Consider the following 12,882-nt stretch of genomic DNA (forward strand, 5'->3'; position numbering starts at 1 on the left):
TTAATCTAAGAAATATAATTTATTGCATAAAAATTATATTTAGTTACAAGTAAGAAGGCTAGACAGGTATTTACAATTGGTACTTCACAGAGACAAAATAATGTCACTGAACCCATTTAGATTTTCTGTAAAAATGTCTGAATATTTGAACAAAGGCAGAGTTTGTCTCCTTCAAGTGAGCCGACGAATCATGTTCAGCTTTAGCAACTCCAGCGATTATGGCCAGCAATCCAGCAGACACAGAGAGATCTGCACGCAAAAAAAAAAACAAAACAAAAAAAACACTGTATAGTCATCAGCAAGGAGGTTTCTGCAACAAGAACGACAAAAAGAGAAACATCCCGCAGTGCTCACTGAACCGGCTGCAGTCTGGTAAAGACCTGCAGGGCATGGCCTCACCATGTAAGCCACGGCTCGTCCTGAGCCCGTTGCACCACTCTGTTTTTTGTTTTTCGTCATGTATGGCATCCTCGGTGAGGCGAGTGATCCAACTCTTCCAGTCCAGACGGAGAAATCTTTGAGCAAGATTAGCATCCTCTCCCACCGCCCCGGAAAAGAAGAAAACTAAATTACCGTTAGACCACTTCAGGATACAAAAATCAAAAACCCTATGAATGCTGTGATCTGTAAAAATAGAAATACTCTTGGAGGAAACAAAAGAAGTTGGAAATGCTTCACTTTTCCTTTGTACTTGCATAGCACTTACAGAGAGAAATGACAGCTCCAAATGATGTATACATTTTTTTTTTGTTTGTGAACACCAATCTGCCCCCACAAATGCATTTACTCACGCACGCTCACTTCATTCACACAAAACAGTTGCATGACTCACAGCTGAAGAGGAGGGATACTGGCGCTGTTTTGGTTTCTATCTTTTTAAAACTATAAACACTTGCTTCTTCTTTCTTGCAGACACAAAAGAGAGGAAAAAACTGAATCTGTGGAGGATGAAATTTCATTTTCTCATCTAACAATAACTGATCGATCGATAATGATAATACAAATAGCTTGAGGAGCCTAACCACAGAGCAGGCAGCTCAGGAGAAAGATCGTCAATAAGCCATCACTGTGAGATAAAGGAGGATAGAATGTCTTACAAGACATAATTAAGCTTGTGTTGCGGTAAATTAACATATATGGTCCCTTGCTGCCAAATTGATTTCAGGTAAGGCTAATTTATTCTATAATCGTCTCTTTTTCAGACGCAGCAAAGCAGGGGTCCTATATATTATGATGCCTCACAAAAGTACTCATCCACCTTGAACGATCCCCAATTTTGTCATGTAAAAACCATAGACATCAGTATATTGTATTGGGAATTATGTCTTATATATATTATTGAGAAGAACGACAAAAAGGATTTATGATTTTCAAAGGTTTTTTACAAATTGTTTGGAGGGATGTCTCGACCAGCTCTGCACATCTACAAACTGGAATATTTGCCCACTCCTCTGTGCAAAATATCTAAAGCCGAGTTAAGTTAAACAGAGAGCATCTGTGAACATCTCTTTTAAAATCTTTGGATTTTGGGTGTGGACTTTGACTGGGCCAGTAAGTTTTAACTCTAAACCAGCTCTGGTGTTACGTTCAGGGTTAGTTGCTAACAGATCCATCTTCCAATCCACTGACCAGTTTTCTGGTCATGCTGAAGAAAACTATCCCGGTAGAATGATGCTGCCACCACTATGTTCCATCATGGGGATGGCGGGATGTGCAGCATTTATTTTCTGCCACACAGTTTTCCATATCTGACCAAAATAATATCATTTTGCTTGTTTGCTACATGGTTTGTGACAAACCTTTAATGGAATTTCTCATAAGTTTCTTTCAGAAATGCCTTTCAGTTGCTCCTGACCCATAAAATACAGTTTTCTGTGAACTTATTGTCCCACCTGAGCAGAGGATCTGTGTAGCTCCTCCCAAGTTAACATGGGCATGTTGGCTGCCTCTCCTTGCCTGGCCTCCCAGCGTAGTTAGAAAGTTGAATTTTGGTTCATTTGAGTAAAGGGGGGTTGAGCACAGATGCATGGCACATTTTCACAAATTCTTATGTGTTAAAACTTTTGAGTTAAAACAATCCTGTGGCTGGGAAAATGTAGAAAAAATTCAACGGGTGTCAATACTTTTGCAAGGCACTGGAAATGTTAACATTTTGAATCGGTGCACAAAAAAATATAATTTTTTTTCCTACCAATAACCACCATCTATTCACTTCGCTGTAGAATGAAAATACAATAATCAAGAGCAGCTCAGTAGCCTAAAGAAGCACAAATGGTAAAACAGGTCCTATATGATAACTCTGTCAGCAAGAATGAAAAAACAACAACAAAAAAATGCAATCCACAAATATGGATAATAAATTAAAAAGCGTTCCCCAAAGGAAACTTTTAAGGGATGATTTAGTTTATTCTCGGCAGAGAGGGAGCGCAGCAGAGCGATGGAGGAACGCACGGAAACATGAAAGAGAAACACCCCGGTGAGTCGGAGCGATATGCCAAGGCTTTGAGGCGTTTGTTGGGACAATAAAAAGAGTCAGTCTAGTTATCTGCCAATCCTGAAACAAACTTTGCAATTTAATCTCCCACCGTTAAGGAGAGGCAGACCCTTTTTTTTCCTCCCTTTTCCAGCCAGAAGCAATATGACTGAAACCTTTAGGATCCGATTCTTATCTGTCCGTAAGACGAGAATTCTTCGCCTGCCTGTTTCCGAGTCGATTAACGACCACTTTGTCCATGTGTGTATTTTGGAGAGCGCGTGTGTGTGTGTGTGAACGGCTGCAGGCAGCTTGGTGCAGCCTGTCATTCACAGCCTACTCTGAATGAGAATGAAGAAAACAAAACCCTGTACCATGAGATGAGATGGTGTTGAATCATTAAATCATGCACTTCCATGCTGCTACTGAAATAATCCCATGTCAGCAGTTAGCTGCGTTTTGACCAAATGGATTTCTGTAGCTTAATTTAAAACAATGTTATTAAATATGTAAGAATAATGTAATTTTCAGCACTTAATAACACGTTACATCACAATCTTGGTAGACTTTGCAGCATTTGTTCAAGTTGGTGCGCCCAGAACGGTTTTCCATCTTGCAAATCCAATATTGCTTTGGAGAGCTGAGGCTGAATCAGGCTGGCAGTTGGACGGCACACATGGGGACGGGTTATGGTTCATATGCAGCTACAATGGCTGGTCAGGACTCAGCAAAAGAGTGGGTAGTACAACAGAAACGCTCTGCTGATGAAAGATCTGTGTCAGCATGTGCATATTCATAGGCAAGGATTCTCATTTTCATCACTGCGGTGGAACGCCCCCCCCCGAAACAAAAGTCCTAAAATGTCTTGCTTGGTCTTGTGTATCTTGGTCAATCAACAATCCCCATCTGTTGTCATGACAACCAGCACTTCGCTTTTGCCCATCTCCTCCAGAGCCGTCGCCAGAGAGACCAGGTCTGCGTCACCTTGGTGACACGCTTCCCATAAGTCCAGCAGAACACCTGTGGGGCTGGGCTTTGTGGCGAAGTAGTTCAAATACCTGTGATGGAGGAGAGGACATGTTGAGAGAAGACACGCAAACTTAATTTCTAAAAACATCATAACAGTAACAATTAAAACGCCTGTTTTATCTTTAAAAAAAAACAACAAAATCACAGGTTAAGAAATTTCTTACGTCTTTGGAAATTTAGGTACAAACACAGATGTATATTTTTTTAGTTGGTGAAAATGAAAACAATACCTTCTATTATATCCAGCTACACTTCAATGATTATGGGTTATGAAAAAAAACCCCAAAAAAACCTGCTTCTCAAAATGTTACCAAAGAGCAACAGAAAAATGTTTTAATACAGAAATGTTAGATTATGATCAACACAACCATGGAGAAGACAGCAAACATAACAGTTGTCCAGAATACAGTCAGTAAAAAACTCCACAAGGAGGGCACAACACAACACAACACAACACAACACAACACGGTCACTGAAAGAGACACAGGCTGTTCTAGGATTAGAAGATTGAATGGAAATTGAAAGGAAAAACTACACAGTTTTTTTCTTCTGATCTTGGTAGGATTGCATTCTCTTATGTTGGTCATTTTTAGGAAAAACTAAATCATAATGCTTTGGTTTCTCTGGGAAAATTTAAAGATGTTTTAAACACTCTTTTACTGGAATAATTTATTGGGTATTCCCAAACAGAACTTTGCACGTGTCCATTCAAAGGAATCGGGGCTTCCTCAATAGCTAGGCAGAGCCACAGGCTGATCACCTGCTCACCACTGATGCAGTAAAAGGAGCCCAGAGTCCATACAGTAGACCACAGATGGGCATAAATCTCTGCAGCCTGACATTTTTATATTGCATATAATTTTTTATTCGACCTGAGAGCATGTAGTCTACTAAAGTTAAACTAAGTAATGCCAGTTGTTCACAGATCTTTCGCACATTATGCATGTAATTTCTGAACCAGATTTACAATTCAGATTACACTCAAGACATACAGGCACAAACACACTTATCAAATCCAGCAAATGACCAAATTTTTATTATTTTTCATTTTTTTTGACAGGTTGCAGCTGTTCTCCTCTCCAGTCCCAATTAGAGAAGATGCAACCTGGATTAAGGAGTTGAGGAAAATAGTTTTGAACAGAGAGTTTAATGTCTTGATAAAGGCTGTTCTCATAACAGAAAGAACATTAACAATCCAGATTATACTGGAAAGGAATCTAGTTTGTAGCTCTCTCTATGTGAAAGGTTGTTTGTTTTAAAACATTTGTATTCTGAATTGAAAATATGCAAATGCTTCTTCTCAAATCTTTCAAGTCAAATGGGATTTTCGTTAACATTAATAACTGGACGCTTTATTTTAATTAGCTGCACAAAATATGGTTTGAACAAATGTAGTTCATACACAGAGCTCTGAATTTGCTGCTCTGGTTTTCGTGCCATTTTTGAGATGGAAAAGTCTTTACACAGATTTATTTTCCTTCCTTCCAAACTGCTGGTGAAACTTTCTCTTGACAGCAAATGTCCATCATGTATAAACCATCTCACCCGGATACGAACATGTGAGATGGACCTGACCTGTCAAAGCCCAGACTGCGAGCCAGAAGTCTCCAGTCGCACCCTCGAGCGCTGGGCGCGTCCAAGCTGGCGCAGATCTTCTGTCGGATGGAGTCGGGCAGGCGAAAGGCATAAGGTCCCACCTGAGAGGAAGGCAGGCAGGTGCTTCCCGACGGGAGTGGTGAGTGAGGTGGGAGAGTCTGTTTTGACAGAGGAGTTCAGATTAACCGCGGTGCAAACACGTGAGCGTCAGTGCAGCTGAGGATCTGTGTCGTAAACGTTACCTCCTGGATGTCCGTGTGCAGCTGGAATATCTGTCCCTCCCCTTCCACCTGCCGGACGCAGATCTTGCAGGCGAGCTGCGACACGGCCAGGCTGGCTCGCTCCAGGCTGAAGGTGCAGTGTAAAGGTCTCTGGCTGCCACTCCAAATGTGATAGAAAGGGATCTCCTGTCAAGCAAAGACGCGTGTTTAAAACCTTCTGCGGCACGGAATCATCCACAGCAGCATCTGGTTTCTATTCAAGGAGCATATGTTTCCTACAACTGTCTGATTGCGATTTATTTCAAGCGCACAAGGCCCATAAATTAGGACCGCTATCAGCTTTCCTGTTTGTTTATTCTGAACAGATTCAGACTGTAATCTTATTTCTGCAGTATCTAGTCAGTGGAGAGGCACGATGTTTACTGCAGTGCTGAAAGAAGCCCCACAAAATATTTTCTCTGATAAGAAAATCTCTTCAAATTTAATATTTGCACACAAAATTTCCAATCAGTGCTTTTTGCTTTTGTGCAATTTTTAATCATTAACATTTCATTGTTTTTCATAGACTTTTTTATTATTAACAAAAAATAAACCATTTCTTCTGCACAGGAAGAATCAGTTCAGACTTACAAATAGCTTTTTAGTTGCAAAATCAAATGAAAGCTTTATTTGTCTCATGAAGAGATGATCCAAAATGAATGCAGAATGTTTTAGTGAAGCACCTGGTACTTGGCCAGAAGTTTGCTCCGCCAGTGATTGTGAGGAATGTCGTGAATGGACAGGCGGAGGTTGTGGTAGCTGTCTTTGAAGGACAGCGGCTTCGGGTCTTCTAGTAAAACTCCACCCAGACTCCTCTCCAGATCCAGGACTTCCTGCGTACAGACAGAAACCACACACAATTAGGAAAATGCTGACTTTATCACTTTAATGCATCGAGTTTTGAAAAATCCATCCATTTTCTTTACACCCTTGTCCCTTAGTGGGTTCGGGAGGGTTGCTGGTGCCTATCTCCAGCTAATGTTCCGGGCGAGAGGCGGGGTCACCCTGGACAGGTCGCCAGTCTGTCACAGGGCAACACAGACACACACAGGACAAACAACCATGCACACACACTCACACCTAGGGACAATTTGGAGAGGCCAATTAACCTGACAGTCATGTTTTGGACTGTGGGAGGAATCCAGAGTACCTGGAGAAACATGCAAACTCCATGCAGAAAGACCACAGCTGGGAATTGAACCCAGAACCTTCTTGCTGCAAGGCAACAGCTCTACCAACTGCGCCACTGTGCAGCCTGTTTTGAAAACTGTTTCGCTTAAATGTAAATGTAAAGTTTGTAGGATGCAGGAACAGAAAGTGCAAACTAGTGCAAAAACAAAACAAAAAATTACCAAGTATCTTTTGTCAATTTCAATTTCTAGTGAAAATATAACTTCCTCACTTCTAACATGAGAAATATTTCTTTATATAATGATCTGTCAGTGGAACTAAATTTTTTCCATCAAAATAAAGGAGTTACTTTCTTAAAACAAGCTCCCATATCTTGCAGAAAAGTTACTAATAAGTTATCTATTGCCTTACTTCAAGTGTATTGAGATATTTGCACCAAAAATACTTGGTATGATGTTGTTTTAGAGGTATAAAAGCTAGGCAAACTTTAATCTCATGTTTCTTTGGTGAGCATTTTACAGAAAACTGACTATATTTGAATATTTACCTGCTCAGAGTTCAGCTTGTTCTCATTTTTAGAACGAAGTTTGTATTATTTTTCTACTCTACTGCTCTGTTGTTTCTTGAGGGATTTGAAGGTTTAATATTAATGTGTTGAAATTTAATTTGGATGCATAGCTGGAGAAAGACTGACAGAGGCCATGTGCCACTATTGCCACGAGCCACTATGGAAATAAGGTATATTAGCTTTTATTATTATTCAGAGTCATGCATCCATATTTTGACCCTTTATGACTTTTGTTTTATTGTTTGAGACTTTTAAAGTAAATTTTATATAACATATTTTGAATGTAATTTTCCACCCTTATTTAACCAGAGGGAGCTCCTCTACATTTACGCAGTATTTGCAATTGTTGGTGCAATTAACAGTTAGGTGATCAATTCAGTTTTCCTTCTCTTCCTTAGCTGCCTCTTTTCTCCATGGGTCCAACTGATACTATTAACTTTGTGTTACTTTTTCTACTTCAGTTCTGGAGGAACGATGTTCTGCATAGATATTTTCCTGCCTCAACACACTTTTCCTTGACTGAGTCGTTGGCATGCAAAATCTGTCAACTGGCAGAAGAAATTTGAAACAGGTGTTGGACCACAGACACACCTAAAGCTTGCAGAACGCCACTTCCTCAAGAACTGGAGTTCCTGGGTTTGACTGTAAAACCCCAAGAATGCGGATGAGTATTTTGATCTACAGAACTTCAGTGCTTCTGTTTTTAGCTGTCTCTATATTCTGGATGGATTTATTGACAAGCTTTTGGTGCCATTAACTATGAAAGATACTTTTGTATTTTTCTATCTTTCGAAGTAATCTTTACTGAGTGCTTCTGTCTCTTTCTCTTGGTCTGAGTCATTGGCAGACATACTATTTTCTGCCATTAATTATTAGAACTCGCTCGGTTTTTCCCCTCTAAACAGAAATCACTGCTTCTTAGAAAGGGTGGAAACTTAATAAAATATTTGAAAGAAAGAAAAATCAACTAATTTATTATAGTAACAGTAGATGCTTTAGCAATAAACAAACAGTGCTTTGTTGTGTCAGTTTGCTCTTCAAAACTCCAAGAATCTGGATGAATATTTTGAGCTATAGAAAGTGTCCCTGTTCCTGTGCCTCTGTGTTTAGCTGTGTCTTATTTCTCGATGAAACTTTTTAAGGTGCTCCTGATACCTTCAACCTTTTACATTTTCTTTTACACAGAAAGTTCTTCTGGGCCGTCTTCCAAGTTTTTTTCCTGCCTTCTGATCTTTGTCTCAAGCCAGTAGGGACAGATTATCACATGCGTTAAACCTGATTCTGCTAAATGTTTCTTCCTGTTAGAAAGAAGTTGTTCACGATATAAACGACTCCATAAACGACTCCATGCGACTTGATTATTAGGAATAAAAGATGAACTGAATTTGAGTGTAGCGTATGCTTTATAATTGGAACTGCAAGTAACTGATGATCATTGGACCAAACTTTATTCAAAATAATTTAATATGAATTAAATCAATCTGAGTTACACTACTGTGTTTGTTTTAATCCACTTTTATAAACACATATATGTTCCATAAAGAAACCATTAAGAGTGCTATGAAGAAACATTAGCGCAACTTTAGCTCTTTTAGAGACAGTCAAACCTGAACATTAATTTTAAGCGTCCCATGTGGCTTAGAAAAAAGCTTTCCGCAGATAAAAGTTACTCAAAGAGCATCTTGGCTGCAAACAGCCGGGATTGGTGAGACAGGCTTTCAGAAGGCTTCAGCAGAGAGGAAAATAAAAGGTTAGAAGAATTTTCTCAAACACAGAGAAGCCGAGTTAGTGAAGCAGTACAGATGAGATCATGCAGACGGAGATTTCTTCTGACGTGGAGTTCATTAGAGACACAGTGTAGGAGACAATAACACCAGAAATGTGAGCCATGAAAGCAATTAGATATTCTGAAAGTAGACCTTTACAATGGTTTTGAACTCATCACCTAATTTAAGACTTGAATGCAAACCAGCACCGGCAATCACAGACGGGATACAGCTACAAAGCGGCCGCCATGGTGTGAAACAGCGTCTTAGTGTTTTATGTGCCTATTTAAAAGCACTTTTAACAATCAAGTGAATTCAAAAAATTATAATCACACAGTTTTGAAAGGTCAGCGTATAATAGTGCCTTTGTTATTTCTTTTTCCCATTTAATCAATCATACTAATAACCCTAATGTGTTTGAGCTCTCAAAGTGATGCCCAGAGGTTCTCCTTCAGAGAGCGGAACGACGCTTCCATCGATTACAGCAAGTCATCCAGGTCCTGAGGCAGCAGAGCAACTCCAGACCTTCACAGCACCACTAACATTTTGACTTTAGGTACAATCATTTTTTTTTTTTTAGATCTAACAGGATGCACACAAAAGGTTCTTTATTCCCTTTAATCTACAAAATATTCGATATTTTCTTCAAGAATACTAAGGCAAGCGAGGCCTGCACAGCTTTTATATGCTGTGGAGGGCAAAATGGGAGAGTCGGAGCGGCACCTTGAGAGCGTGCGGCGTGTCGTGGATGCAGTAGATGCGCAGGCTGTAGTCCAGGGAGAGGCATGGCGCGCGGGGAGCGAACAGAGCCAGCTGCAGGCGCTTGCAGGCCGGCCGCGGAGGGCAGGACTGGCCCACCAGGCCGTACGTTCCCAGCTGCTCCATGAGGACATGGCAGCATTCCTCCTCCAGCTGCAGGTAACAAGGAGACGACAAAGTCTCCTCCCCGACCGTCAGCACCTCCTGGAAACGGCGAGTGGAGTTTGACTTAATTGTAAACAAAAAGATCTTTGAACGATCTGAAAGCAGCTTAGGGATGACTTACCTCCCATGCTCCCTGGTGCGTTTGCGTTTTGAGCGTGAGGGTCCAGTCGGGTGTGGGCGTGTCCAGCTGAGCGCAGTGGGGAAGCGTCAGGACAACAGGCCGGTTCAGCAGCATACTTGACGGACCACAGCTCACCACCGGACTTAGCACAGTCTGGCTCCCCTCTGAGGGTAACCTGCAAAACCCCCAACACATACATGTTTGCAACGAATTGCCAAACTTAATTTATTAAAAGCTAATTGCCCCGACAGCTTGGAATTCGCTCAAATTTCTGACCTCGGAAAAAGAGACTCCAAAAGGACTTTTTTCTCTTATTTTTTTTCATGGCAGCAAGCCTTGCATAGGAGAAGTTACTGATTGAGGTGAGAGAAAGGTCTATGCTGCCCTGCGGCTGCTGAAGGAGGGTGGGGGAGAAAAGGAATAAAGATGAAGGACACTCACGTTGTTTTGTCCCACTTGTTAATAATGAGGTACATCTCGTAGAACTTCCCCTGAGGGATCGTGCCAGGCGGGACCAGCAGGCTCACCCCTTTGGGAGAAGACGTGCCGACTTGTTTAATCTGTAATCAACATCGCTTGACATTGGCTAGTCTTTCTTGGAAGGAGTTTTACCCGTGTTGGGGATGGTAAGCCGTCCGCCCAGATGCCCCAGCGTGGCGCTGGTGCTCAGCCCCGGCTCTCTGGACAGCGTGTGGCTGTGAAACTCTCGCTCTCGGCCCACGGTGCCCACCGACTTCAGGCTCAGGATCTCGCCGTCGCCAATGCCCATGTCAGCTGGGAGCTCCAGGGAGGACAGAGTGGACGAGTTGTACACCTTGATTTTGAGACTGGGGAGCGGGTCCAGCAGGGGGGAGGTGGTCATGTGGATTTTATGCGGGCTGTCGTTGATGCCCTGAGGCAGTGAGAAGAGCGGTCCGCGGAAAGCACCGGCTGTCGCTGTCAGATCTGGAGGAGCCGAGGGGTGCAGAGGATTATCTGCAAACATAGGGGTAAAAATGGGGCTTTTAGGCCTGGAAATGACACAGGCGGGGCTGAGAGCGCTCAAAGTGAGGCGAATAAAATGGATTAATGTTGCTAATTAATATTTGATAGCCAGAGCAGGAGAAAAGACACTCTGATAAATGCTTAAAGTGTGAAAAATGTGATGCATTAAGAAAGGGATCCAGACTTGACTGAGAGGAGGTAATGGTACATGGGAGCTGATTCATAGTAGGATTATATTTAGTAATGCGATGGTGAAATATAAGAGGTGCTTCTTTGAAAAGAATATCAAGAAAAATATAGAAAGTTACATCCATAATGTTCAAAACCAAAAAGTTCACTGAGTGCCTTTCAAAAGCATTAATACTCCTTTAACGTCATATATTTTCACAATAAAACGCTAAATTTCAGTGAATGTCATTGGAGTTTTATTTATTTGCAGATACAGTGTTCAAGTTCAAGGAACTGAATGTTATTATGCATCACCAGGTCCTTTCTGATATTTCTGTTAAAACTGTAGCTCAAATGTGGTGTTTGTCATGCAAAGTCAGGAGTTTATGTTTTTTTCTTTTTAATTTTGCAAAGGTTATTTTGTCAAAGTAAATCTAGTGTGTTTGTGTTTAAATGCCCTACTGGAAATACATGAAAACAATTTTCTAAAAAGAAGACACAAAGTGAAGGTTTTTTGCTCGTAAAGTAAAAACTTTGATAAAATACATCAAAATCAACTGCCGCCAGAAGCATGATTAAGAATTTGCTGTTCTCCATCCAATCAATGAGCTGTTTTAGTAAATCTGTATATGTGCAAAGCTGTTAGAGGAATACCCCAAACAGCCTGCAGCTGTAATTACAACTGTGGTGGTTCTGCATGGTCTTTACTCAAAGAGGCAAAAAGCAAATGCATGCCACACTTTTCAGATTTGTATTTTTTTGTTTTTGTTTTGAAATGATGGATCATTCTCCTTCCACTGAGCAATATATTTTTTATCATCAAAACAAAGATGTATTGAAAATACAGTTGAAATCCAAAACAAATATATATATATTTGTGTGTTTGTGTGCTCGTGTGCGTGCGTGTATGTGTGTGTGTGTGTGTGAATACTTCTCCATGCCCCTGTATGGATGTAATGTGTGCAAACTCACCCTGTCTGGGAGGCTTGTAGTTGCCGGGATGAAACGCTGCAGTAAGAGCAGATGAAGAATCTGTGATGTCTCCGTGGAGATGGCGACATCGGCGGCGATACGCCAGCACACCCACACCAAGAGCCATGACCACCGTCAGCAACAAGGCTACCACCAGGCCTGTGTACACCGCTACACCCATACCAGGAGACAACGCTGCAGGGAAAAGGCAGACAGTGTAAGATGAGATGACAAGGACGGAGATAAATCATGTTGTTATCTACATACTGCTAAAAACAAAAACCAAGTTGTTCGAGTTCCTGCTGAAACTACACAATGACTCTGAAGAAAATATTAGCTTTGATAAAGTAAACAGGGCTGAAATAATTAATTGATTACTGAAGTTGACTAAGGGCTGCACAGTGGCGCAGTTGGTAGAGCTGTTGCCTTGCAGCAAGAAGGATCTGGGTTCGATTCCCGGTCCCGGTCTTTCTGCATGGAGTTTGCATGTTCTCCCTGTGCATGCGTGGGTTTTCTCCGGGTACTCCGGTTTCCTCCCACAGTCCAAAAACATGACTGTCACGTTAATTGGTCTGTCTAAATTGTCCCTAGGTATGAGTGTGTGTGTGAATGGTTGTTTGTCCTGTGTGTCTCTGTGTTGCCCTGCGACAGACTGGCTACCTGTCCAGGGTGACCCCACCTCTCACCCGGAACGCTAGCTGGAGATAGGCACCAGCAACCCTCCCGACCCCACCAAGGGACAAGGGTGTAAAGAAAATGGATGGATGAAGTTGACTAATTTAGTAATCAGATAATCGTTAACTGGAGCATAAAATGGTTAAGTCTTAAAACATGCCATTTGCTAAGGGAACCAAACTACATTTTGTGTTTAAGATGAAAATTCTTCTTTG

At 41.4% G+C, this 12,882-nt stretch overlaps 1 protein-coding gene across 3 annotated transcripts in view; it reads right to left on the reverse strand.

Moving 5' to 3' along the window:
• unc5b (unc-5 netrin receptor B) overlaps positions 1-12,882 on the reverse strand; it is a 75,502-nt gene continuing 62,620 nt past the window's right edge. For all 3 annotated transcript variants that reach the window (XM_081616273.1, XM_081616272.1, XM_081616271.1), the window contains 9 exons: positions 11,993-12,187; positions 10,481-10,843; positions 10,310-10,397; positions 9,869-10,043; positions 9,547-9,786; positions 6,042-6,191; positions 5,341-5,505; positions 5,078-5,256; positions 1-3,531 (listed from right to left, as the gene is read on the reverse strand). In XM_081616273.1, the coding sequence (XP_081472399.1) occupies positions 3,366-3,531; positions 5,078-5,256; positions 5,341-5,505; positions 6,042-6,191; positions 9,547-9,786; positions 9,869-10,043; positions 10,310-10,397; positions 10,481-10,843; positions 11,993-12,187 (1,721 nt within the window). In that variant the 3' untranslated portion in view covers positions 1-3,365. The remainder of the gene's footprint in view (positions 3,532-5,077; positions 5,257-5,340; positions 5,506-6,041; positions 6,192-9,546; positions 9,787-9,868; positions 10,044-10,309; positions 10,398-10,480; positions 10,844-11,992; positions 12,188-12,882) is intronic.

Source organism: Poecilia reticulata, chromosome 15 (assembly GCF_904066995.2).
Source record: "Poecilia reticulata chromosome 15, P_reticulata-male-v2, whole genome shotgun sequence".
NCBI lineage: Eukaryota > Metazoa > Chordata > Actinopteri > Cyprinodontiformes > Poeciliidae > Poecilia > Poecilia reticulata.